The 24,931-nt window shown below is 39.5% G+C and overlaps 1 protein-coding gene across 2 annotated transcripts in view; it reads left to right on the top strand.

Annotated features, from left to right (window-relative positions):
• The window catches only part of AKAP7 (A-kinase anchoring protein 7), a 76,406-nt gene extending 62,075 nt beyond the window's left edge, over positions 1-14,331 (top strand). The window contains exon 8 of one of the 2 annotated variants that reach the window (XM_085217287.1): positions 13,040-14,331. In XM_085217287.1, the coding sequence (XP_085073413.1) occupies positions 13,040-13,257 (218 nt within the window). In that variant the 3' untranslated portion in view covers positions 13,258-14,331. Of the gene's footprint in view, positions 1-12,106 lie in introns of both variants that reach the window. The other variant, XM_085217288.1, reaches the window with a different exon arrangement.
• Positions 14,332-24,931: the final 10,600 nt, after the last annotated feature.

Here is a 24,931-nt window from a genome sequence, read left to right as displayed (position 1 = left end):
AGGGTAGCATAAATAACAATTCACAGTGCTTTTGCCTGCAAACTTTTGTACAATAAAAATGATAGCTTTTTACTAGTGACAAAATCTCATTAAAAAAATTGCCAATGTACATTAAAATTCCCAGTTAGTTAATAATGATATATTCATTTAAAATAATAATTTCAGTAATATACTATTCAGATATTTCAGTGCTCGGGAGCTGTCTAAGAGGACACTTAGGCTGAAGTATTTCGTTAGAAGCAAGCTAAGTGTTTAGGGGTATTTGCTAAACATGCAAGTGAATCTGTCTCACAAAAGTGAGACAGATTATCTGGGGCGTGAATAAAGTGGTAGTGAAAATGTCAAGTGAAATCCTTGGCAGCTGTAAGTAAGAATAGTGCTGGTTTATACCTATCTAGGACCTGGCCTGCCAAGTGTCATGGCTGTGACAGTCTGCTGGCAGTCCCTGGAGTTAAGGACTGCAGCAAGATGGATGGGAATATCAGCAAGACCATGTAGAAGTGGCCTTCTATAAATAGTATCATGAGGGCTAGTTCAGATGGCAAACCAGCAAAGTGCCAGCTTCATCTGGAATCTACTTCATAGCAAGAAGAGGAGGACAGGTTAAAAATACTGTTCTTTCAGCCTCAGGCAGACAATGTCAGACTCCCTTTGAAGAAGACTGGTGTCCTGCTCACAGCTGCTGGAGGAGACTTCCTGCACAATTTCTTCAAGTGAGAGGCCAGCAAATCTGTAAGGAGAATAAGGCCACTTTAAGTGTTCTGCATATACACTGTCGTCCTTAAGCAGTTTGTTTATTGCTATCCCATATCCTCTTGGGTTTGAAAGGGAATATAAAGGACAGCAAAGTAAACAAATACAAGTATGTTTTAGGTAAACTTCAATAATTGTCCTCTATGCAGGTGTTCCATTTAAGCAGAGAAAGCATTGTGTTGAGTTTCTGGTACTTCAAGTGTGCTGGTCAAACAGTGTTGCTGATCAGTGATAGAATGTGTTCTGTATCTACCACGTATACACTTACATAGGAGATATTCTGTCTTTTAAGCTATTAAGATGATTTTAAGATAATCTTAGTAAGACCAGTGCTGCAACAAAAGGAAGACGAGGCAAGACAGAGTGCTCAGAGCTGTTCTTGCTTCTCACTAATGTATTATTGAATAAAGCAAAGGCTATGACATTATCTTTGTATTGATTTCCCTAAGTGTAAATGAGACACTGTTGCTATCACAGATAGTATTAGAAGCTGCCTTATGTTGCCTGTGAACATAAGACAGCATCCAAATAGCCTCTTCTAAGGGAACTCCCCTTAGTACTGTTTCTCATATTCATATTAATTATCACATACTCCTTTCTCAACTTACTGAGCTGTATGTATGCTCTGGTATGGTGCCTTTCCCCTTGCTGTACAAATTGAAAAAAAGAACTTGTGCCACTTGCAGCTCGCCAAACAAAAGAAGGAGCAGTGTGTTTTCTCAAGTCCTGTCAGACCTGCCCTGAAAAGTAGTGTCAGAGAGCCTCAAGGGATATGAGTGTTATCTCTGTGTTTCCTTGTGTCTGAAGATTAAATCAGAAGTGCTGCAGAAGGATCTCATCATCGTGGAAGAGGAAATTGGCTGTGTTGTACCCGCAGCTTTATTGGAGTCTCAAGCCAAATCCTGTCTCTGTCAGTTGCATTATGAGCTGCTGCTGCACTACATTATGTGTTCTTGGTAATATTGGTTGCTTTTGCTGGTAAATCTGTAGAGTATGCTACAGATTTGGCCCTGGAGGAAAAAACACTTTTGGAAATAACGCATGGCAGTGCCCAGGAGCTTGCATCCTTCAGTCACTGTGGTGGTGTGGGCCCAAGCTGGCTTCTGCTAGCAGGCCTCAGTGCCAGAGAGCAAATGGTGGCACTGTGCGGCTCACCTGTGCCAACACAGTTGTGTGTGTCTGAATCAAACACTGGGATGTGGGAATTATTTTCACGTTGTTCTGATGGTTTGTCTAATAGCAAAGGAGAACCTAAGCTGTATTTTCCTTCTTCGCTCAGAAATGAGATGTGAGCAAACCCAAATTATGGCCAGGCAAGAAATGTGATGTGCTGAACATTGAATACTGTTCTCTCTGATCAGATACAAACAGCTACCTCAATTTGCAAAACTCATTTGCTTCTGCTGTTGTATTGCTATATGACAGGTCATGCTGTAGCCTGGTCCCCACGAGCTCAGGGCGAAGTCAGTCACAGCACACAAATCCTAACATATGGAGAAAAGCATGTGTTGTAGAACACAGCCACACTTGGTAGGGGAAAAGTGTTAAAAGACCATTATGTAGTGGTTGTCTACTCCTTCCTAACCTGATGTCTTAAATGGACTTTTTTTTTTTCCCCATCTTAATTGTAATGCTTAATGCTAGCTAATTGTGTGGTTTGTTTTCTAGTGGAGAGTGGTATTCTTGGAAGCAGCGAGGCGTGCTTTAACCTTTAATCCAGAAAATGTTGAAATATTAAATATTAAAAAAAAAAACTGGTCTGCAGTGTCTCTCTTGAAGATGCCATATAATTAAAAAAGAGAAAACAACTTACTTGCTTCATTTTGGCTTATTAGGAAATATAATCTGGGCAAGTAGTCCAACAGTCAGACTTGACATTTCCATTCTGACCTGGAATGACAGAAAGGCTGTACTCTGCCTTCTTTTGGAAAAAGGTTTCATCCATAGAAAATATTCACCTTTGGAAAGAAAAAAAAAAAAAAAAAAAAAAAGCCCAAAGCTTCTCTTTTTCCCCTTTAGCAAGATAATACATCACTATGCCTACTGCTGCATTTTAGCATAAAAGTAAATGCATGTGGTGCAAATTAAGTCTGCCCTGGGAAGATCAGAATCACTTCTGTCCAGGAAGCTCCAGAGGCACAAAGCAGGACTGAGCAGGGTACCCCTCTGTGTGAGGAGTGCTCACATGGAACAAGTCAGAAGGGTTGCTTTTTCACCAGAAGATAATGCTTCAAAAGCAACATGGCAACCCAAGAGCTTCAATTCCAGAAAATGGCTGGGGAACTGTGGAGCTACAAACCCAGAAGGCAGGAGGAGGTTAATTTGATTAAGCAACTGTTAAGATAGCACAGGATTACTTCTATTACATCATGCATAATAGGAACAAGAGGGAACATTTTGTATATATTTTGGGGAAAGCTTTCTTCCAGTGACAGATGCTGGGCTGCTGAGCAGACTCTACATTTTGCAATATTGTGACTGGGATTTTCAGATGAATGCAGACAAACAAAGCAGACAAGGCAAACAAAGGTCCTTGGTCCAGTGAGGTGGTCCTTTAGATAATACTGGGTTGTTACTTCTTGTTAAACGCTAGGCAAAAGAGAAAATAAGGAATCTTGTAAATTATTGTACTAAGTGTACTGCTGTATTGTTCAGCAGCTAGTCATTATTGGTTTAGTACTATTTCTAATCATTTTTGCTATTCCTAGGATTTGGGTAAAACTGTATTTTCTGTTCCTTTAAGCTTGAATGGTGAAACTAGGAGAAGAAACTGAGATTTAGGGAGAATTCTGGGTGTCGGAGAGGTGTTACGTATGCTCTGGAAGAAAGGGATATGCAGTTACTCTGCATTTATTAAAGGAAAATGGACTGGATGTCACAGGTGTTGTTTAAAATTTACCCTCTACCAAAGGAAATGTTTTGAGTATAGACTAAGTCCCGGGGCCTTTACCTGGAATTGTGACATGTTGATGCATTGATGCACTTGTGGCATTTCCAAACTCTTGCAATGGGTGGTTCTTTTAGACCTGTAGTTCTGATGTTAGCATATACAGCTGAACTTCTGTCAGGCCCATAACCCAGCGTGGAACTCTCATGAACCTTAAGAATGCTGTTTTAAATTGGTATAGAGAAAATTTGCTCCTTATTTTGAATCTTGTCTGGATTCCAATCCCCAAAGTCTCAAAATCCTCCATTAGCTTTATCATTCCTGCTGATGGCTTAATCCCTTTGAATATCTTCCCATCTCAGGTGGAATCCACCTGGCCACTTGCTTCATTTCCTGTGAGTTAAAATACTGAGACATGGATAATTCATTTACTCTCACTGGAGAACTTGTATCCTCTCACTAAGAGAAATGTATTATGTCATGGTCTATTATGGTGTTACTCATTCCGTTTCACATCGTAGCAATAATTTTTTAAATGGCATTTTATTCAATTTTCCACTTTAGTACAAAGCACAAGCATTGAACAAAGCCGTATTAAGTATCAGGCATAGGTTTTGCAGCACTTCTGAGGCTGAGAGGAAACAGCAAATGAGAAACATGTTTTTCTGTCTTTAAAATCCATTACCACTCAGTGTAGACTAATGCAATCATAAAAGTTTCTCTCTCTTCCTCTCTTTTTTCCGCTCTCCCTTTACTTTTCACAAACACATCAGTAATAGAACGCGAGAGGTTTTTTTCAGCACAAAAAAAAGTTCTTGTAGTATAATGTGAGACTGATGTGAGTTCCAGGGATGGAACACCCTTCTCAAGTCTGGGGTTATCTTTTTTGTTACTGAGAAATCTATGAAATGAGAAATATGCATACAGGTGTTGAAAGACCTGATCCTCTGTTTTAGTGAAGTAAATATTACTTTCTGTTGCCTCCGCCTTGTGTGCTCTGTTCACCCGCCATGGGTGTGTGCACTTACAAATGGACTGAAACATAAGGAGACAGGGCCTTGAACAACAAGGACAGAGGGCTTGGTACACCGCAGCCCAGGCTGCCTGGGGCACTGCCTGTAATGCAGTGTGATGAGTAACACTAATACTAACTCTCACAAATGCTTTGAAAGATGAATTTATTTCCCTGGGACCTTTTTTTGAGCCATAATCTCTATACTAGGCCTAAAATAAGAAGAGATTATAGGATCAGATTTTGGATGAAAACTTGTTATGTGGTAAAATGTGTCCAAGTATAAGCTCCCACATCAGTGATGTATCCAAGTGTAAACTTTAACATCAGTGACAGAACAGCTGGATTGTTGTGCTGCTGCACCCAGGCTATGAGGACAGGCTGATCTTCAGGTGCTCTGAACGACTACTACTGGTGCAGGAAATCCCAAAACTGTTCTTAAGGGGAAACATAACCATCTTCTTCCTAATACTCATCTTATGGAAATTCACTTAGCCTTTCTAGTCAAAAATAGATGTGGAAAATACAGAGGCAAAGCGAACTGTTGAAGCAAATGCATTGCTTTACCAGAACTAAAGAAAAAAGTACTGCTTTATTTTTTCAAGGCTAGTTCTGAGTGTAGTGAAGAAAAATGCAAAAACACTTTTTAGGTTGAATATCAAACCCTTATTTCCTTTACCTTGAGTTGGCAGAAGACTATAAAAAACATTGCTTTAAAATAAGAGGAGATGAAGAGGCAAAGATGAAACTCCAGATTAGAACTATTTAACCTGACAGAAATATAGGACCAGGACTAGCGTAAATAAGCAGTTCTCTATTGATGCTAAGAGGGCAAGATTATAATTATTAGGACACTAAAGAGTTGGGAATACTGTGTAGTTAGAGAAAATAAAATTTGAGAATGGACAACAGAGTGGAAAGAGAACAGAATTTTAAGGCATGTTTGTGAGCAACCTGTTGTGGTGCAAAGTGTAAACTGGTAAAAGTTGTGATGGTTAGTTCAGTTTATGTCATTGCTGACGTTTTTTAGATTTCTTTCATAGAAATGCCACTGGGGTAGACTTTGCCTCACTGACTATAAGGAAGTAGAAATATGGGGGAAAGAGAGAGTATTCTTTTGCTGCAGAGTGCATTTTTGGAGCTGTAGTGAAACTTGTGAAGGAAATGTTACTATTATGTTGAGAATATTGATTATATTCTTAAGGTGTTTTATGTTGTTTGACAAAGAAAATGTTTTTACAGCTATCTCATTTTTAGCATTGGGAGGCTGTGAACAGTAAGGCCCTCTGGCTTAAACAAATAATCAAAACTCAGTGATTCTTGATTTTTAACAGTAATACAGACTCTAGAATAAAATCTTGTTTGATTATTAAATGCTTGTTGATGAACTTAAGATATATGTACCATCAAACATAAAAAAAAAAAAAAAAAGTGTTACCTTCTAATACGCTTTTTTTTTTTTTAACTTAATCGGATTGGTTTGTTTGAAAGGTTGATTGCATAAAATTTAGTTTTATGATATAGTAATCTTCCTTTTTTTTTTTTTAAATGAAGTGGTATCTCTACACTATGTTCTGACAACACTTTCTGGATTCTTGTGAATTAGGTTATCTGTTAGCAAACTGTGATCATACCTTAGGATTATTAACTACTAGTTTTTAACTGCAGCAACTCTGATTTTGTATAGCCTTGATGACCGGAACCCTATGACAGATCAATCATTTAAAACCAAATGATTTTCTGAATTATTTGCTTAACAAACTAGACCTTTTTTTTTTTTTTTTTTCCTTTTGGAAAGCTCGTAACTGACATTGTATCTTTCAGTGCTTGCAGGAGAAAGGATAGGTTTAGCAGAGCATGTTCTGTGTTTCTCCACTTGTAAATAGAGGTGGTCAGAAATCTTAGATCACTGAGCTTTGAAGGATTTTGTCTGAAACAAAACAAACTTTTGCCAAGTTAACTAAGCCTCCAAATTGAAGGCAGCCTGCAGATATTCTTGCTTTCATCATAAAAACTGGCAAAAGCATCATATTCCCCGAACAGCTGCAATAGCCTGAATTTCCTCTGCACTTGAAATTCATAATTGTTATGGTTTTATTTTATTGTAGGCTAAATCACATAAATTAACACACTAGAAACCCATGCATTCAGCATGAAGGGTTAGTGTTGCTTTGTTAGGCAGTTTTGTGTATACAGAAAGACATTCTTAAAACCAAACAAGTTTTTACATGTTCAAGGTGAGCTAAACTAGTATATTACACGCTTAGCCTTCTTTATGGGAACATGCAGTAATGCAGTAATCTTACTGCAATGTCATAACAACATTGTAATTTCACCCTTCCTCTCATTGCTTTATTTGTGCCAATTTCTTAAGTGACCACTGGAGACATTTCATGAAAGCCCTTCCTAATTAACCAGGAATTGTTTAGGGTTGCGATTTTCCTGCTGATGATTATTGTGTTGATTAGATATAGGCGTAAGCTCGTTTGTGTTCATTTCTTCAAAACCACGATCTCGACTTTGCTGGATCACTTTCAGTTTGCTACAAGGATAGGAAGCATACAGTCCAGTGAGTGGTACTGTAGCCTGTAATTCAGCTCATTATGGACTGTGGGCTCTGCCTTAGCGGGATGAAGGTGGTGGTATTTTTTTAATGCTGTTGTTCTGTTAGTATATGTGGCCTACCAAATTTATCTGAAAGTCCTCAGCAAAGAGAATGTAAAGCATGTTGGTGTGATACCAAGGACACCGCAGTTCTTTGTGCAAGCATGGGAATCTCATTCCCACTAAAGTCAACGAGATTTACTTTAATTTTGAATTAGATTCTGCAGGCACAAAGGTATATCACAGCAGGAACGAGATACTTCCATGGGTCGTAGCAGGGCTTGGCAGCCTTGCAGTAGTCTACATCTGCCTGGGTACTGTGAGTGTAGATCTTCTGGTAACACAGGGATAGAGAACCATGGTAAAGACACAAACACTGAAGTCACAAACTGTATGGATTCACATGGCTGAAATCTGTCTGACTTTGCCTTTATCGACCTTTTTCTGTTAGCTCCAACCCTGTTATAGAAATCATTGATAGTCATCTGCTGAAGTTCCTTAGTCCATCAGTAATATGGGTGGTTGTCTCTTCCCTTCCAATCTCACCACTGTGTGGTAGCGAATCCTTTGCCTCTGTACCAGGGGAGCGTAATCAATTAACTGATGGTGTGTGATTATTAAGACTTAGAGTGGACTCCTCAGTCATTGCAGGATCGCATGCAGAAAGAGATTCTTTTGCTGAAGTACAAAGTTTTGTGCATATGCAACAGCAACTTGGCTCACTATTTGGGTGTCAGCAAGAGGCATAGTGTAAGTAGAAAAATGGTATTTTCTAGCAGTCAGGAGGAATTTCATAAAGTTTAGTTTTTGAAAGGGTGCCAGAATCCTTTCTGGGTTTTCTTGTTTCCAGATTTTCTAAAGTGTGTTAGAAATTGATGAACTAATGGGAGACACAGGCATTTCTATTACCACAGATGTCCTCAGGGCATTCATTGCCTGTAACCTCTGTTCTCAGAAAACAGACTTTCCAGTTTGTCTCATCCACCTATGTGAATTACCAGCAGTCTCCTTTATAATTTACCCTGTGTTGGCATTATTCTTCTGTGATGAAAGTTTGTTGAAAGCAAAAACAAAATGCGGTGTGTTAAGGCTATAAAGCAAGGACTGCAGAAGTTTGTCTTAGAATGTAGCTGTTTAAAGCCTGTAAAACTGTTTTTTCCTGTAAAATGAAATACACAGCTGGCTCTTTCAGTGAAATGTCCTGCAAAAATGGACAAGATAAACAGGATTGATCCAAGTGACTGTTCTGCCTCTCTCCAAACCTGAAATACTCACTTAGGTAGTATCTAACTCAGGCTGGATCAGGAGTGCAGCATCTGATTTGTTCCAAGGCTATCTTTCAAAATTCAGTTAATGGTCTTGTAAAAATGTCAGGGAGTGTTGAATTGGAGAGTAAACCTAGTCCCACAGAGTTATTCAGCAGTGAGTTTGAATCTACACTTAGATTTCGTTTCAGAACTCCTATTCACGTCCGTAACTGCAGCAGCATGTTGTGGGATCATAAATCTTTTGTTTGAATAATTCTCTGCACTTGATAATTCCCTTTTGAAAAAAAAGTGTGGTCATTTCAGGACAACAGGCTTGCTTCCGTTTTAGTAAATAATAAAAAGGATGCATGCATTGAGTCATATTCACAGACTAAGAATTTGTTTTCATCTTCCAAAAATTATCAAACTCTGGGGTAAAATGGAGGCTTTGTTTCATTTCTATTCTAAGCCATATACAAGATAGGAAACATTTTTTTATTCGTAGGCACAGGAATAAATCAGCGGTATAGTCCATAGTAACAGACGTTAGTATAGATGTAAATACAGTGCACGTGGTATATCTGTTCCCTTTTTCAGATATCTCTCAGATTGGAGATTACAGTCAAAGTAATGCTGAATTTTTAAACCTCCCTTTTGAATCTAAAATGTGCATAAGAGCAATGACTTTTTGCTGATATTCAGAAAATGACAGTCTACACTAAGGAACATTTGCCTGCAAGCAACAAATGCAGCATGGAGAAAAATACATGGAGTAGACTTATACATAAAAATTTAAGTAAATAAAAATGATCAATACCTGTTGTTATTGACTGACCTATTTCATTTTGTTAATGGTCTTGAATAGAAATGCTGCTAGAGTACACAGCTGCCTTGCCAATGAACGTCAGTACTGTGCACACACATACACGAAGTGCTATTTAGGGAATCTGAAAATGTAAAGAGATGAAATGAGTGAATCATATAGCCCCATGTGCCAGGCCACTGAAGTGTCTGGAAGATAAATCTAGGCTTTCTCTTGATACTGGGGTGTGCACACACCATACATCAGCCAGATCTTATGGCAGTCTTCCCAGTGGGAGTGCAGGACTTAAGGAGTACTACAGACTGTTGGTGAGCCATGAGCATCTCAAAATATTAAAAATATATAAAATTTTAAAAGCAGTTCTGTGGCTTTCTAGAGTGTACTTCTAGAAGGCTCATTTTAGGTATTTTAGATCTTTTTACATATTTGAGAAATTACACAGCAAACCATCTACTTGCATCTAGATGCATATATATATATATATAATTATTTGTGAACTCAAAACCTATGTAGAAGTGACAACTGTTCTATAAGAATGCGGGAAATATTTGTGGGAGAGCAGCTCTGTCCATTTCAACAGTGTAGAATTAAATACAAAAAAATACATAACATACTATAAGTAAAATGACTCCGAATAAATGTAATCACAACTGTTTTATGTTATCTGGAGGCCTCCGTTGCTGACTACTCATATTCTGCATATTAAATGCTATTAGGTCAAGTGCCAGGGCTGCTGAGCACCTATTCCCATTGATTTTGTTTATAGAGTTCCTTGGACAGATCATTAGAGCTGTGTGAGTAACAATTTCTGTGATTCAGTGGCAGTTCTGAGAAATAAAAAACTCTTAACTGGAAAGCAGTTTTTTTTTTTCTAGTGAATAAATAGACTGTGACAACCAAAACATTTTGTTTCGGTTCTGAGCATCTTTAATAAAAGCAGAGGAAATTTGAAATCAAAGGGTTGCATTCAGAGGAGCCTGAGGGATCATCTCATAGAAATTGAGAGGAGATGCTGCTTAGTATATCGTAGGTCTCCAAAGAGATAAGAGCCTGAATTAAGTCCCTCCTCTAAGTACGTTAAAGGATAGACTTAAACCCAGGGAATGCAGTTAGTGGAAGAGCATGGTAACTGACGTGCCAGAGGGTACGTAGGCATCGGAGTGGCTTTGGGAAGGGTATCTATGACTCATATGTTAACCTGAAATGTTTCTTCCTGGAACTGCAAAATCTGTTTTTAATGTCTTATTTTTGTTATTTCTCATTTAACTTCTTTTTTTTTTTTTTCCCCCACAGATGCCTTTCTGAATATTTTTTCAGGGTATTTCCCAACTTTTTACAAACCTAATGAAATGTTTTGCACAGATCTAGTCTGATCACTCTTCAGCTCGAGACCCCAGTTCTTTCAGTCCCACTGTAACAGCACCATATTAACTTTATAAACAGAACTGGAGGACATTGGTCTGTCTTGCTGTTCCAGAGCAGGATGTTCATGCTAATAGCTAACAAAGGCTTTGCCTCTGGAAATGGAGGCTTTTGTGTACCTCTCCCTCTCGAATTCCCTTATGAACTGTGTTTTATCACTGAAATTGCTCACAGGTTGTACAGTCCCCTAGCAAGACTAATGAAAGCCTTTTATAACTATAATCTATATGTGCTGGCAAACTTGAATAAATTTACATATCTGAAGGAGAACAAGTTTATGTAATTGAACAGTGCAAAGCTTTGTACTGGGAACATACAATAGTATCTCTTTCACCAGATGCGTGTGACTAAGCAGCCTCTTATTACTGGTTACAGAACGTGTACTCCAGAAAAGGACATTAAAAATATGACTTTTAAATGTACATGCAGGGAAACAGTTGTTTGCCTAGGGCAAGAAATTGCAAAGTGGCAAGTGCAGATTATACAGCCAGTGGAAATTGGACAATAAATTGCATTTCTCCTGGATTTCATTTTTCATCAAAGGAGGATGCTGTAGTAGGCTGCATAAGTCATTAGGAAAATGATTCATGGAAAAGTATAATTTCAAAATACATGTAATATGTAAATCCTCATTATGTGTTCAGTTACATGGTTGTGTGTGTTTACTCCTGTGAACTCAATGTGGGGAAATGCCAGCTTCTTGCTTTTATCAGTAGATACCTATGAATAGAGTTGGCACTTACATCAGCGACAGAACTTTCGATCAGAAGACAGAAGGGTGAACCGAGAGGGGGGAAATGGTTTTACCGTGTTTTGTGCTGGATTTTAAAAGAAAAGTAGTAATAACAGTAGTATCTTCTAACCTGCTCTTAGGCAAATACTTTAATATTCTTTTCCCATGAGAAACTTGCATTTTAAGCAGTGAATTAAAAGGTAGGCATTTTCAAATTTATTAACCAAACTCATGAAACGGGGGCAGCTAGACTTAAGAATTTTACTAAAATGTAAATCAGTTGTGTGCCCAATAGGCCCGTGTTATTACTGACCATAAGAAATGAAATTTGCACACTTCTAAGCTGAGTGGGTGTTGTTAATGTTAGCCAGTGGCTTACAGGACTGTTACAATAAAGATGAGAAATGAAATACTTTTAGTATGAAGTACTTTTAATCTTCATGAAACACTTGATTCAGAGCTCCTGGAGGGGGAAATTATTTTTACAGTCAGGAAGAGGCAGACTTAGAACTGTCTAATAACTTGAAATCTAGATGTCCAGCTCAGCCAGAGGCTCCTCCTGATGCAATTCCAGCTGCTCTTTCCATGGAAATGAATTCCTTCTCTTATCTGTTGTGACACATAGGTGAAAAGCACGCGGCAGAGCCGGATGACGCAGAGCTCGTGAGCCTCAGCAAAAGGCTGGTGGAGAATGCAGTGCTCAAGGCTGTACAGCAGTATTTAGAAGAAACACAAAACAAAGCCAGACAGACTGATGGGAGCCCTTTGAAAGCTGAGGAAGCTGCTAGTGGCACTAAGAATGAGAGCAACAATGACAACAGCAAGTGAGCACTGTGCAAAAGCCTGGGAGCAAGTATCCCACCAAGAATAACAGCAAAAACGTGTCCCAGCTCCCTGCTGAAACTTGCTGAGCGGTGCTGGGTGACAGGCACTCTGCTCTGAGAGGCTCTTATCAGAAGTTTGTTCTAAATCGAGGGACACTGCCTGCTGGTCTAGTAAGCGCTTGCATTGCTGAAAATCTATTGATTGCTGAAAAGGACAAGAATGGTGAAACAGCTCCAGTCTCCATGGGCTCTTAATACCAAGAGTCCCTTCCTTGCTTTTGAAGAGAAACTGAGCTCTCTGTGTTTGCCTTCTGGATCATAAGGAATGGGCACGAAGAGGCCTTTCCACAAGTGGAAACAATGCCCTGTGCACAGCCTGGCACTGCCATAGGGCTGCTCGCTGGATGCAAGAGCACGTGCTGTTGCAAAGTCAGCAGCAGGCATCCCAAGCTAAAAATTACCACTACCAGTACTCGTCGCAGATACTATTACACAGTATGTAACATAGCAGGAGTTTCTCTGAAATGTGACACCTTTCTGTTCTGTATTTTTGGTAACTGTTGTTGATGCAAACAGTGTGTTTTCTCTTGACGGAGTACCTTTTTATTAAAAAAAAATGGGGAAAAAGCACTTAACACTGTCCAAAACAGATACGATTGGTCTCTGTCTCTGTACGTTAATGATTCTAAGTGACATTAGTTATTATAAAATGTTATATTGTTCTTCTTGTCTAGGAAAGAGCCATGAAGCAGACTTTGTAAAGGAAGCTTTGCACAGAGAAACACGGGCCCTGTTATCCAGGCTGAGTCAAATAAAGGAGCTGTTATCCACGCCTGAGGTCCGCATGAAAATTAGAAAAGAACTGTTTGAAGATGGGCACAACCCTAACAATAAATGGAAAGTTATATCAACTCTGGATCTCCAAATGAATGATTGTAAATTGCTGTGCTAGAAGACCCTCATCAGGTTGTTTGAAGATGAAAAATATTTCAAGAAATTTTCCTTTCTCTTTTCATCTTTTTTTTTATAGAAAATACAAATGGGTGTAAATGGCTCATGAAGAATAATGCAGAAGTACTTGCACAGAAGTATTGTAGTTCATCATTAAATACAACCACTCCTCAGCACTGCTTTGAAACACACTTGAATGTGCAGGTATACATTGTGGTTCCAAAGTGGAAAACTACTGGTTTCAAATAAATCTGAACAAACACTGTGCCCTTCCTTTATCATTGCAGATACTTCTGACTTTTCTCATGGATTTTTTTCTCTAGCAATGATATATGGATATTTAAAAAAAATGGATGCTTTTAAATACTTTAAAATGTGTATTTGAAAAAAGGTCTTTTAATTCTCTGCCTTTTATATGTGTACCAACGTTTTGGGTTAGCACTGTCTATTTTTAATTGTTTTTTTAAAAAACAGCACTTGAATATGTGTGTAGATGCTGATATGCTGTTTCTGCAGATGTTTACACTACCACAAGAATGTTTCAAATTTCAGAATAAAATTCAGGCTCCACTAATGTCAATGGGAAAGTGTTGTTGGCTTTAATGGAGTCAGGATGCTGCAATTAAGATCTTCTGAAATTAATAATATTCCTTGATGGTATTTGCCTTTTCTTTTTTAGAACAGTGTTTTATGTATTCGGGTTGTGATGTTTCTTCCATCTCTGCCTTCTGCTGCCTGGGGTTGTGTGTCAGTTTGCTTTTCCTCCCATATACCCTCAAGATTCAGAAGAGCTTTGGATGTACAATGCGGGAGTAGGTCCAATATTTGCATTTTTTATAAACATTGTTTAAAATTGCCTCTGATGATAAAAGCTATTTAATACATGTTGTGATTGGTATTGGTTTTGTGCTGTTAAAACAGCTGTGTGCATATTCTTCATTGATATCAAGCACTGATCATTTATCTCATGTTTCATGGCTTACATTCTTTTCCCTCATTGAGTATATAACAGTGTATTCTGAAATGTCATACATTTCTCAAACCACGCTCACAATAAAGTATTTCTTCCTTTGCACTGTGTATGTTTTCACCTATTTCCAAATAGACTTTAATAAAATGAAGTGCTTTGCAAGTAATGAAAGTGACAGAACCATTGCTCATATGAATCACCTCCACCAAGCTGGCTATGGGTGTTGAGCCAAAACACTGATCTGGAGTCTGAGTGCTGAAATCATGTGAAGAAATTCATGCAGATAAGCTAATCCCAAGTCATTGCTGTTTCAAGAAGACACCAGTTACCACATTGCCTTCCTTTAAATGCTAATTTCATTGAAAAGTTTCCAAGGCAAGATTTTAAATGATAAAACTTTAAAATGGGGTTCAGGTGATGTGGGTTTAGATTTAAGGAGGTACTGCTACAACTTCCTTCAGGTTCACATCCAATCTTCAAAAAGTTAAGTTTGAATTTAACAAGTGGTCTCAAATATAATTTAAAAAAAAAAAAAAAAAAAAAACATTTTGGCATCCTACTGGATATAAAAATCCAAACTTTCACAAGTGAGTCCTATCATTTTCTGCACTGTGCTTCTCTGAGCCCAGCATGTTCTTTTATTCTACAGGATGCCTAAAACTGGAGAGAGAAGCTGTAACTGCTGTATCTCTGTATAAAATCTTCTTGGTCATATCAAACTGATTTGACATCTGATACGTATTGTCAACAACTACTTCATTTGGAGATATCTATTTACTATGGCATCAAGTAATTTAAATACAACTTACGTATGGCAACACAAAGCAGGAAAACAGAAAACTGTATGGTATCTGAGTCTCAGATTGTCAACTCCCTTTCATCCACACAAGTAATTGCCATGAATAAGTGCCTTTTTGTATCATTGTGCACGGCAGACATAATCCACTAATTTCAAGTAAAGCTGTAGAAATTAATGTTTCAGTGAAGCTATGTCCAGACACTTTGATAGGTGATCTGATAGTTAGAGACTCTACACGTTTACAGTACTTAAGGCCATCATCAAGAATAGAAGTTGAAAAAGTAAATCTTAGGGGACTTAATGGCCACCTGGTGTCGTTTGGGGTGCCCTGGTGTAGGGGATATGATAAACGAACTCTGTGGAGATGTGTTCTGGATCAGGAATGGCTGGAGGCCACCCCAGAGCATCTAAGAGACACTGATGTCTATATCAAAGTAACTGGACCCCACCCTTGATTTTCAGGTGTTTTGGCCCATGAAAGTAAACAGGGCTTTTGTTTCAAAAGCATTTCAAAAGCTTTTCCAACCTGAGTGATTCTATGATTCTATGATTGTTTCTTTTAAAATTCTTTCTTTTTGGTTTTGTTTTGTTTTACGAGATTCCACTACTAATTTACTCAAAATTGAGCTTGAAATAGGGTTAAAAACAACAACAACAAAAAAAACCTACATGTTTTGGTTTGATTTCAGAGTTTGTTTTGTTTTGTTTTGTTTGTTTGTTTGACTGGTTGGTTGTGTTTGGTTTTTGTTTGTTTGTTTGTTTTTGTTTGTTTGTTTGTTTTTTGTAGCACTGGCAGTGGAGTGAACACTTTAGAGTGTAGGTGCACAGAGACCGAACCTCGTGTAGAAAGGTGTAAAGCTCTGAGCAGCAGAACAGCATGTGCCAGAAGAAATATGTTGCCTTCCTCCTATATCTTCAGACAACAATTCTGATTTTTATTAAGTGCTTCTTTGGAAGAATGTCTTGAGGTAATGATGCACAGGTGTCTCACTCCAAATTATAGGAGGGAGAGGAGGTTCTTTGATGTCTGTATACCCGGCATGAGATTAAGAAACAACAGTTCAAATGTTGGTCTGACCAGTTTATTACAAATCTTAATCACAGAGATGGGGAAGAGGAGGACAGACACTATTATGAATTAGGGTGATGGGGAAGGGAAGAAGGGTGATAGAAAAGATAGGGAAGAAGCAAGAAGCCTTTATAGGAAGCAAGAGGGAGATAGTCACCTCCATGGATCCAGCGTGGTTTGTAGTTCAGTGATTAATCTTCAGTAGTGGTGGGTTGTCGAGTGTTGGTGTTGCTTTGATGACGACGGTGACCACGGCGATTATAGCAACTTTTCAATGGTAGTACCAACTTATTTATAAGTCCAAAGTAGCTGAGTCAACTCTCTTTGAAGTGACAGCTCAAATCCAAAGTGATTGAGTCAGCTCTCCTTGGAGTGGCAGCTTCTGGCTCTGGGATCTCAGCAGAAATTCCTTTGTTCCCATCTTCCAGGCCTTGCCAGCAGATAAGAGGGAGCAGGAAGGCACTAACTTGCCTTCACAGGATACTATGGTATCACCCCCCAGTCTCCCATAGCAAGCTGGAGTTATTTGGTCACGGGCCAGATCTTCTGCCAGTAAACAGTCCTGAGCACTTTCTTCCAAAGGCAAACAGCTCCAAAGAAATGCTTTCAAATGTAAAATTGTCCACACAGTGATGTTGATTGCCACAGGGCAACACCCATCACTCATCTCCTAGACAAGTCAGTCTTACCACAAGGAATACCTCAGGAAGCAAGCTTTGAGCCAAAACCAAAGAGGGATTCATACAACAGGTTATTCTGGGAAAGTGTTGGCATTAAAAACAGGTGGTGCAAGTGTGTCCACGTTCTGTTTTCAGTTCTAGTTCACGCTCCACACTATTTCTGTACTGCTGGCTATGGAGATGTTTTTGATGGTTCCAAAGCAGCTTCCAAGTCTGTCTGGATCTCTTTGAGTTGCTGTGACCCTCTGAGGAACTGTGTCTGATATCAACGCTTGATCCAAGTAGAAGCCATACTTTTGATATCTCAACAACCCATGCCATAGATTGTCTGCACTGTTGAACTGAGGTGTTAGGGGTTGAAGGAGTAATGAGAGAGATCAGTAAATCAGTAACTCAAATTGGCAAGGGATCCACAAAGATTGTCGTGTCTGACTCCTGAAATCATGTCTAAGTCCTGATAACAGACATGAATTCACTGATGTGGGAGAGAGACTATTTTAGAAAGAATGACTCAAAGCATAGGTGAACATGGCATGAAGATGCTCAGTCTGGAAGGAGACTCACACAGCAGATAATGTGCAGGAAGCTGCTGGGAGACCATTTAGTGGTGCTTTTGTGTTGACAGAGGGTGATGCAAATCTAAACAGGGACTGGAACATCAGGTCAGGCACTGAGTATCCAGATACACAGATGCTGGAATCTACTTTGGATAATACACTGTATCTAGTGGTAGAGTTATTGAACTTTAATGCTTTCAGTGGTAAAAATGCTTCTTAAGGTTATGCAACTTGGGAGTTAGGATCTAAGAGATATCATTTTTTGAATTTATGGACGTTCATTATTTTTGACTGCACACTTCTGTGTATACTATTTCAACCTAAAGGCCACATTGGGTCAGTGAGCAGTCAAGGTGTGTGAGCCACGCTTTGTTCTAGTGACGAGAATGATACCATTCCATTTTTATGTCAATCTAGAGATGTGACGTATGTCTTCTCATTAGAATTCTGATTTTGTGAAGGTCCTGAGGAGATACAACAGATTTCTACAACCAGCCAGCAGGAAAAACAAAAACATTGAAGTCACCACATTGTAAATTGAACTTCAGTAGAAATACACATGCATATTTTAAATTCAGTTGTGCCTAGGAATATGCTGGTGAAATTAAGTTTAAATTGACAGTTTTTCTCTGCAGACGAGACACCAGCTGCAGAGGCAGAGCTGGCCCAATGGAAGCCAGGAGTGGATCCCATGGCCTCAGAGGGAGCCGGGTTGCTGGATACCTGTGGCTGCACTGCTCCTCATTTGAGGTTTTGTTTAGTACGGTCTCCTCAAAGCAGCTCTTTATCTATGCATGCCCCCTGTCTCTCCAGCTTTTAATAACATGTTGTCTGAGTCTTAGAAAAGGAGAAGCTAAACTGGCAATTCCCCTCTGCAGAGGAGGGGAAAAGTGACACTGAAATTCCAAAAAAGTTTGTGTCTTTGCCACTTCCAATCTGGGAGGGGAGCAGAGGAGGCTGTCTGCTGAAGTCTTGCTCTACAGGTGGCTGCTGTTGGATCCTAAGGCAGCAGGGACAGCCTAAAACCACTGGATGAAAACAGCTTCCAAGGGATGCACATCCCAGAAGCCAGCCATAGGTGGTTCAGCTGCTGGTCAGATGAAGCAACGGTTTTTCAGCCTTGTGGAAATTGTTCCCAGCCAGGCTCACCTGGTGGCCTCATATGTGAGCACCTTTTGGAATTTCAGTTCCTCCGTGAGGTTTCATATAATCATAAAGCTTCATGTATGAGCATGGTGGGAACTTTGCTTGCAAAGAACTCCTCATACTAATAGCAAGTATAATGGTTCTTTAGAAATGATTTGTACTTTCAGTTAAGCAAAATCATCAAATTGGCCTGGCTTCAGAGGCCAAGAGTCACACCGTTCCTATGGGAAAGGAAACTAACTGAACTCAGTAAATAAGAGCACATGAATGCTGGTGTGTGTTTAACTCCACCACTCCTTTGATCAATACAATTTCTGGATAAGCAAGTTCTCAGCGTGCACTCATCCTCTCATTTATATTCTCCTTGAGTTAAGTCTTCATAATGAGAACATTTGTGCAGAATGAAAATCAGTCCTGAGAGACAGCCAGGCTGAGAAGTAAAACACACTCATAGTGGATCAGTAATTAGAACAGTATATAGGAAAAACGAAAGGGATATGGCTGCCATTCCTGGCATAGCAAAGGGGGCATGCTGGCATTGATATACAAGTGTTGGCACAGCAAGTCTGACTGCTGGGCCCTGCTTTCCGCTCCCACTGTGTTTGGGTTTTGTTTAACAATTCTCGGATTCAAAATGCAGCAACTGGAATGGGGAACTACCTTTTCCAAGGGCCAGTCTTCATTACTGGAAATTAAAGTCTCCTTTTCAGTTAATCAGAAGTGGAGAATTAAAGTAGTTAAAAGGGGTTGATTAAGAAACAAACAGTGAAGATTTCAGCAGAAGCTTATTTGAAATAAAAGTTTTTCTTTCAGATAAGAAAGGGATGTTTTGAGGTCGGAGCTTACTCTGGAGATTCTGGGTTTTGAGGAAAATTGCAACTGTGAATTAAAGTCACGGAAAGCATTGCACTTCTGGAATCCCTTTTTTATTCTTTTTTATTTAACCACACAGATAACTTCAGACACTGAAACACTCAGAAGAGAAGAAGAAATAACAGATACTGACATGATTTGACTTCAGTCATAACTCAGACAACCAGAATGTAACAGAAAAACAAAGTCAGGATAAAAAGCCATCAGCTGCCAGCAAAAGAGCTGTCAGAGTAAAGGAGCTTTGATGAGTGAAAATGTTCAGAAGAATAAGTGGTGAAATGAAGAAAACTGACAGTGTTCTCTGCATCTGGTCAGCTGAGGGGGGCACACCTGCATTTGTCACTCAGATGCACTGTAGAGGCAAATGTCACTGTTTCTGGTCACGTTTTCCAATCAAGTATATCACAGAGAAAAAGCTAAATGATCACCTTGGTGTGAAATACCTCTCTGGAAGAATACTGTAGTGAAGTGAAATGAGGGATCCTCTGGGTAAACCCCTAAGAGGAGACAAAGTAGTCTGAGGCTGAATCTGTACACTCAAGTAAAGGATCTCTGGAGAAGCAAAGAAGGAGGATGTGCTATTGAAACTTTTACTAAGTCTTTTTTTTTCCATAATGTAGGTCCACTGAAGCTCTGTGTCTGGAACTCGAAGCCAAGTCCCTAAATGTTCACAGGTAGCTATGCAGTCTCGCTGTGAATGATCTTACAGTCCTAAGGTTTCTGTGTTCCCAGCCATCAGGGCAGCAGCACAGAGCAGAGCAGTAACAAACCTCTCTTCTTTGGGAGCATATTTATAACCAAATGCTTACAAGTGGATGTGCATCAAGTTGCCAGTTGTGTCACATTATGCTTGTAATGTACATATAAGAATATAAGAGGAAATGAAATGTCTGTTCTTTGTGTAGGTAGGTAAATTGGCAATCACTACAAAACCAGGCAAATATGATAACTACATAAATTAAAAGACCATTATGATATAAAATGAGATGCATTACTGCACCTGGTTGCAGTGAATGACTGCTAAAAAAGGGTCTGGGTATAGAACTGTCAGACCAATGTACCTAAAGAATAATACTGCAGAGATGAAGACAAAGTTTCAGAAGTGTAGACAGGAAAAAGAAAAAACTGATTAATTCTTAAATAAATACAGATATTTATTATTTCACCCTTCCTGGCAAATCTTCAAGTGCAAGACAGGTATCTAAAAACTGTTGTCCCATTATATGAAAAATATAAAAAATCTCTATGGAAACATAACTGAAGCTGCTTTTAGTATTAAATTTGAGCATACATATAGAACTACTGTTCATCAAACTAATGTTTATTGTAACTTATCTAACATTCTCTTTACACGTGTACCCTATAATTTTTTAGAACTATAAGAAGGGAGCTACAATACAGAGGACACCCACTTCACTTGTATCTTAAAGGAAGGTTAAAAAAGGACATGAAGTTACGACTGTTTTGAGAGACATCATTTAATATTATACTAGGTACTTCTTGTATTTTCAGTATATGAAGATTTATTACTTTCAAAATAACACAGATTAAACATATTACTGGACATAACTGGATTTAGTGAGTCCCACTAAAGAAGGCATGTGTGAATAACCCCTAGATCAGTTTGTGTTATTTTGTCTTGTTATTATTGTATAATTTCAAATTAATGGAAGACCACTTATATCCATGGTCACAATGGGGATTCTCCTTCATAATTACTGGCTGAGCTTTTGGCTCATTTACTCATGTAGCATTTCTGGATCACTGATGTGAATTAATAATTTATATAAGATAATAATTTACACTAGGGGATCTGATGGAGTAACAGAGCCTGTAGGCTGCAGGATCAAAGTGAAGATCTTTGCTGTAGTCATTTAACCTACCAAGGTCATGAAGAGAGAATAAAGGGCCTGTATAGGCCTCCTGCCTTTGTGGAGAGGAGAAAAGATGTGTCCTATCACGCTGAGCGAGCAACCTACTCCAGCAGCACAGGATGACTAGGGCTGAGAAGGTGAACACAAATAGATCGTAACTCAACACTTTTCTTTTGCCTCACTTTGGACATCTTCAACCGGTCACAAAGAGGTTTTGCCAATGGCCATGCAGGCATGGGGCAGGTGAGGGGTCTCCACTGCTGCCAACAGGATCCTGTATCTCCCCATACCATGTGTTGTACAACAGCTCAGTCTGGTTGTAAGCAGCTTCTTATCCAGCAGGAGAGCCAAAAAGACACCTCAGAGGAAAGCCAGCCACACTTGGACCTGCATGCAGGTGTGTGGCCCAGCCTGAGGTTCAGCACCCACACCTGGGCCAGCCATGCCAAGCCATGGAGTCAGGGGAAGGTCACAGCCTGCATCATGGGGCCTCATCCCTCTGCTCCTGCCTCACAGGACATCTGTGGCTGCATAGCAGCCAGTGGTGTAGCCAGGCCCAGGGCACTAAGCAGAGCTGTTCCTGCTACCAGCAGGCATTTCACCAAACACTGTGTTAACTAATACATGAGTGTATTAACATTACTATTAATATTCCAAGCTCCAATTGGTCCTTGCAAGAATTAGGAAAAGGAGGTTTCAGAGCACTGGTAACATTTGTTAATCATTATCCTTTGAAGAAATCCCTTAGCGTTTTGCTCTGCCAAAATGCTGGGTGCTTCTCTACCCCATTTCTTTGCCAAAGAGAAGATTCCTTCTGCTGCAGCTGGCCCCAGGAGATTGGCTGTGATGGCACAGGAGACATGTGGACAAAATCAGTCAGAAGCCCTGAGGGATGGACGTTGATCACACACAAAAATCTCCATATTGTATGTAGTCCACTTTGTGCCCTATGTTGTTCAGCAGTCACCATGCAAGGTCCCTCTGATGGGACTACATGGAAATGCTCATATGCAGCTGCTCTATGTAATCCATCCCTGACTGTCTCTGTTATTTCTGTGTGTAGATCTGTATAAGAACAGTTTAAAAATAAATACATGAGCCCAGCACGGCCTGCAGTGAACGTCTTCCCCTGGCTGACTTGCTCTGCCCCATTCTAAAGAAGCTTTGTATCCTACCAGTACATACCCTGAAAATCATACAAATGAATTAAGAAACTTTAAAAAAAGCCATTTTGTAAGTCAGAGAGAGAAAAGCTTACCAATGGGTCAGTAGCTATCCAGATATTTTATTAATCATGTGAGCAGATATGTCATTAGGATAGTGCACAAAGCACAGGCCCAACAGTCTCACCTCATGATTTCTGCTGAGACTCGTATGTGGCCACGCATGATACTACCTTCACATCCTCACTTGTGTTCCCTTTACTTTCCCCTGCAGTGACAGAGGCCTTTACAAGAAGAAAAGTGCAGGTACCAGGGGGTGTTTCCTTCCCACCCCTCTCTAGGAGGGAGAAAAAGAAGCTCATATTGGCAGCACACCCAAAAACTAAACAAACGTGGGCTAGGAAACAACAAAGTCAGCAAAACTGATTTCAAATCAAAGCAAGCTTCAAAAGGGTCTTCTATCTCTCAGGTTTCTGCATTGAGAGAAAGGGTATAGGAGCAAAATCCCAGACTTGAACCTGGAAATATTTCTTTGGCAGTTTTTTATAGGCTGGACTGCTGATTGAACAATAGAGAATTTTTAGCAGTAGTAGCAGTAGTGGTCTAATCAGACTATTTTAGAGTAGTACTTAAAAACTGCCACTGCCACCCAAGCAAGGTAATTTCACCCAACAGTCTGCAGGAAAAATGTGTCCAGGTTGGGGCATTTAACAAAAACAAAAGTAGTTTTAGGGTAACAGTAAACACTTCTGTTCTGAACCTCCACAGCAGACACAGTTAAACAATGGAGAAGTGGACTTGCAAACATCTTAAAAAATTCATTCTACAAGTGACATTACTGTTTTATGAGTTCAAAAATCACTGTGCACAAAATTATGTGTGAATAATCAGCCCAGCTCCTACGACAAACAAAATATTGGGGAAACGTCACATTTTTAGTCTGCTTGAGGAAAGGTTTTTTTCTTCATTTTTGAGTTTCCTTGCCAAAAGCATTTCAGAGGCAAGTGAGAATATGATTTTACCCCTACCCTAACTGGTATTCTGCACATCAAGTTCTCATGCAAAAACACGCTGTTTCAAACCACAAGTTTTTCAAACACACTTTTCTCATGCAAATGTAATAACTGAGTTAAAGCAGAAATCCACCTGTGACAATAGACTGCAGTAGCTGCTTAAGTACTGGCAGTTGAGTGCTTCTTTCCCTTGCAGATCCTCCCAGTTTCCAGCAATCAGCCTTTCAGGGATTTCAAGGGTGGGAGCTTTTGTCTGGAGCTGGAGGATTTGATTACGTCTGATTACAAAAAGTGGAAATGAAAAGACATAAGGAGAGAATAATAAAAGACAGTTGGAGTCATAAGGGAATTAACGAGCTAGAGACAAACGCAATTCTGTTTAACAGTGATGAATTGAGTATTATTTGGTATTGTCCTAATTCTCATCAAAGTAGAGATTTGCTGCAAAATGCTGATGAGCATGGTTTGGGAACGTATTCTATAAACACATCCCCACAGCATATGTAGGAAATGGCAAAACACATATTATATCACAGTCCTTAGCACCACATAGCAAGCCTTGCCCAAAGCATTTAAATACTTAAACTGTCAGCTGTCTTTTTTATTACCATGCTGGATCAGAAATGTTTGGCTCTTGCGTAAGGGAGATGACATAGCAGCAAGCTGGTGGGCAGCTCTGGTTTTCTAACAGGGGAGTGCAAATCCTTGCCACCCGGCCAACTGAGAGGCCATGGCCACTGGCTGAGAAGCAGTCACATTGTTCTGCCTGGAGTGGATGAGGTACTATTAGCAACCTCTCTCTGTCACAGGTAAGAAGTTTGGGTAATTTATACCCTCTCAGGTCTAATGCATTTCAGCTAGGCTGGAGGATCAAATGCAGTATGTTAGACAGAACAGCTAGCATAGAGCGGATTTTTGGCTGCAGATGTATTTTGAAAGACAATGTTCTTACAGCACTGTTAGGTCAGGAGAAATGTCACATGAAAGCTAATTGTAATTGAAATTCAGGCCTGATGCACTTTTGTTTTTCCACTTGGTTTGGGGGTGGAATAGCATTACCAGAGCTAGCAGAAGAGTCTGATTCTTCTTTACATACCAGATCTGCTAAATGGAGAGAAGGTATTATTGAGTAGGTATTATTCATATTCCTTTCCTCTTATGTGCCTTTCCTATTCAAGTTCTTTTAAATTATTATTATCTGTTTCAAACACTTGGCAAGCGGCTAGGGACATATTATTCTTTGGTGCTTCAACAGCTGAGGCCCTTTCAGTAAACTGTGTTACAATGAGTAGCATCAGAAGAAGCTGGCAGGAATGAGCCTCAAAATAAATGTAGGAAGGGGTTTGTCGTGCAACAGATAATTGACCTATAGAAACCACTGCAGAAGGCTCTTGTTAATGGAAAATTTTTATGTGGCTCAAGGGGCCTTCTGGAGGAGTACTTGGAAGGGAAATCTGCTGTGGATTGATGCAGAAACCATCTCCAATTCAGTAAAGCTGCAACAGTAAAATTAGCTGGGAGGTGGGAGGGT

Source organism: Meleagris gallopavo, chromosome 2 (assembly GCF_905368555.1).
Source record: "Meleagris gallopavo chromosome 2, MGAL_WU_HG_1.1, whole genome shotgun sequence".
Taxonomy (NCBI): Eukaryota; Metazoa; Chordata; class Aves; order Galliformes; family Phasianidae; genus Meleagris; species Meleagris gallopavo.
This window is presented reverse-complemented; position numbering and strand designations above follow the sequence as displayed.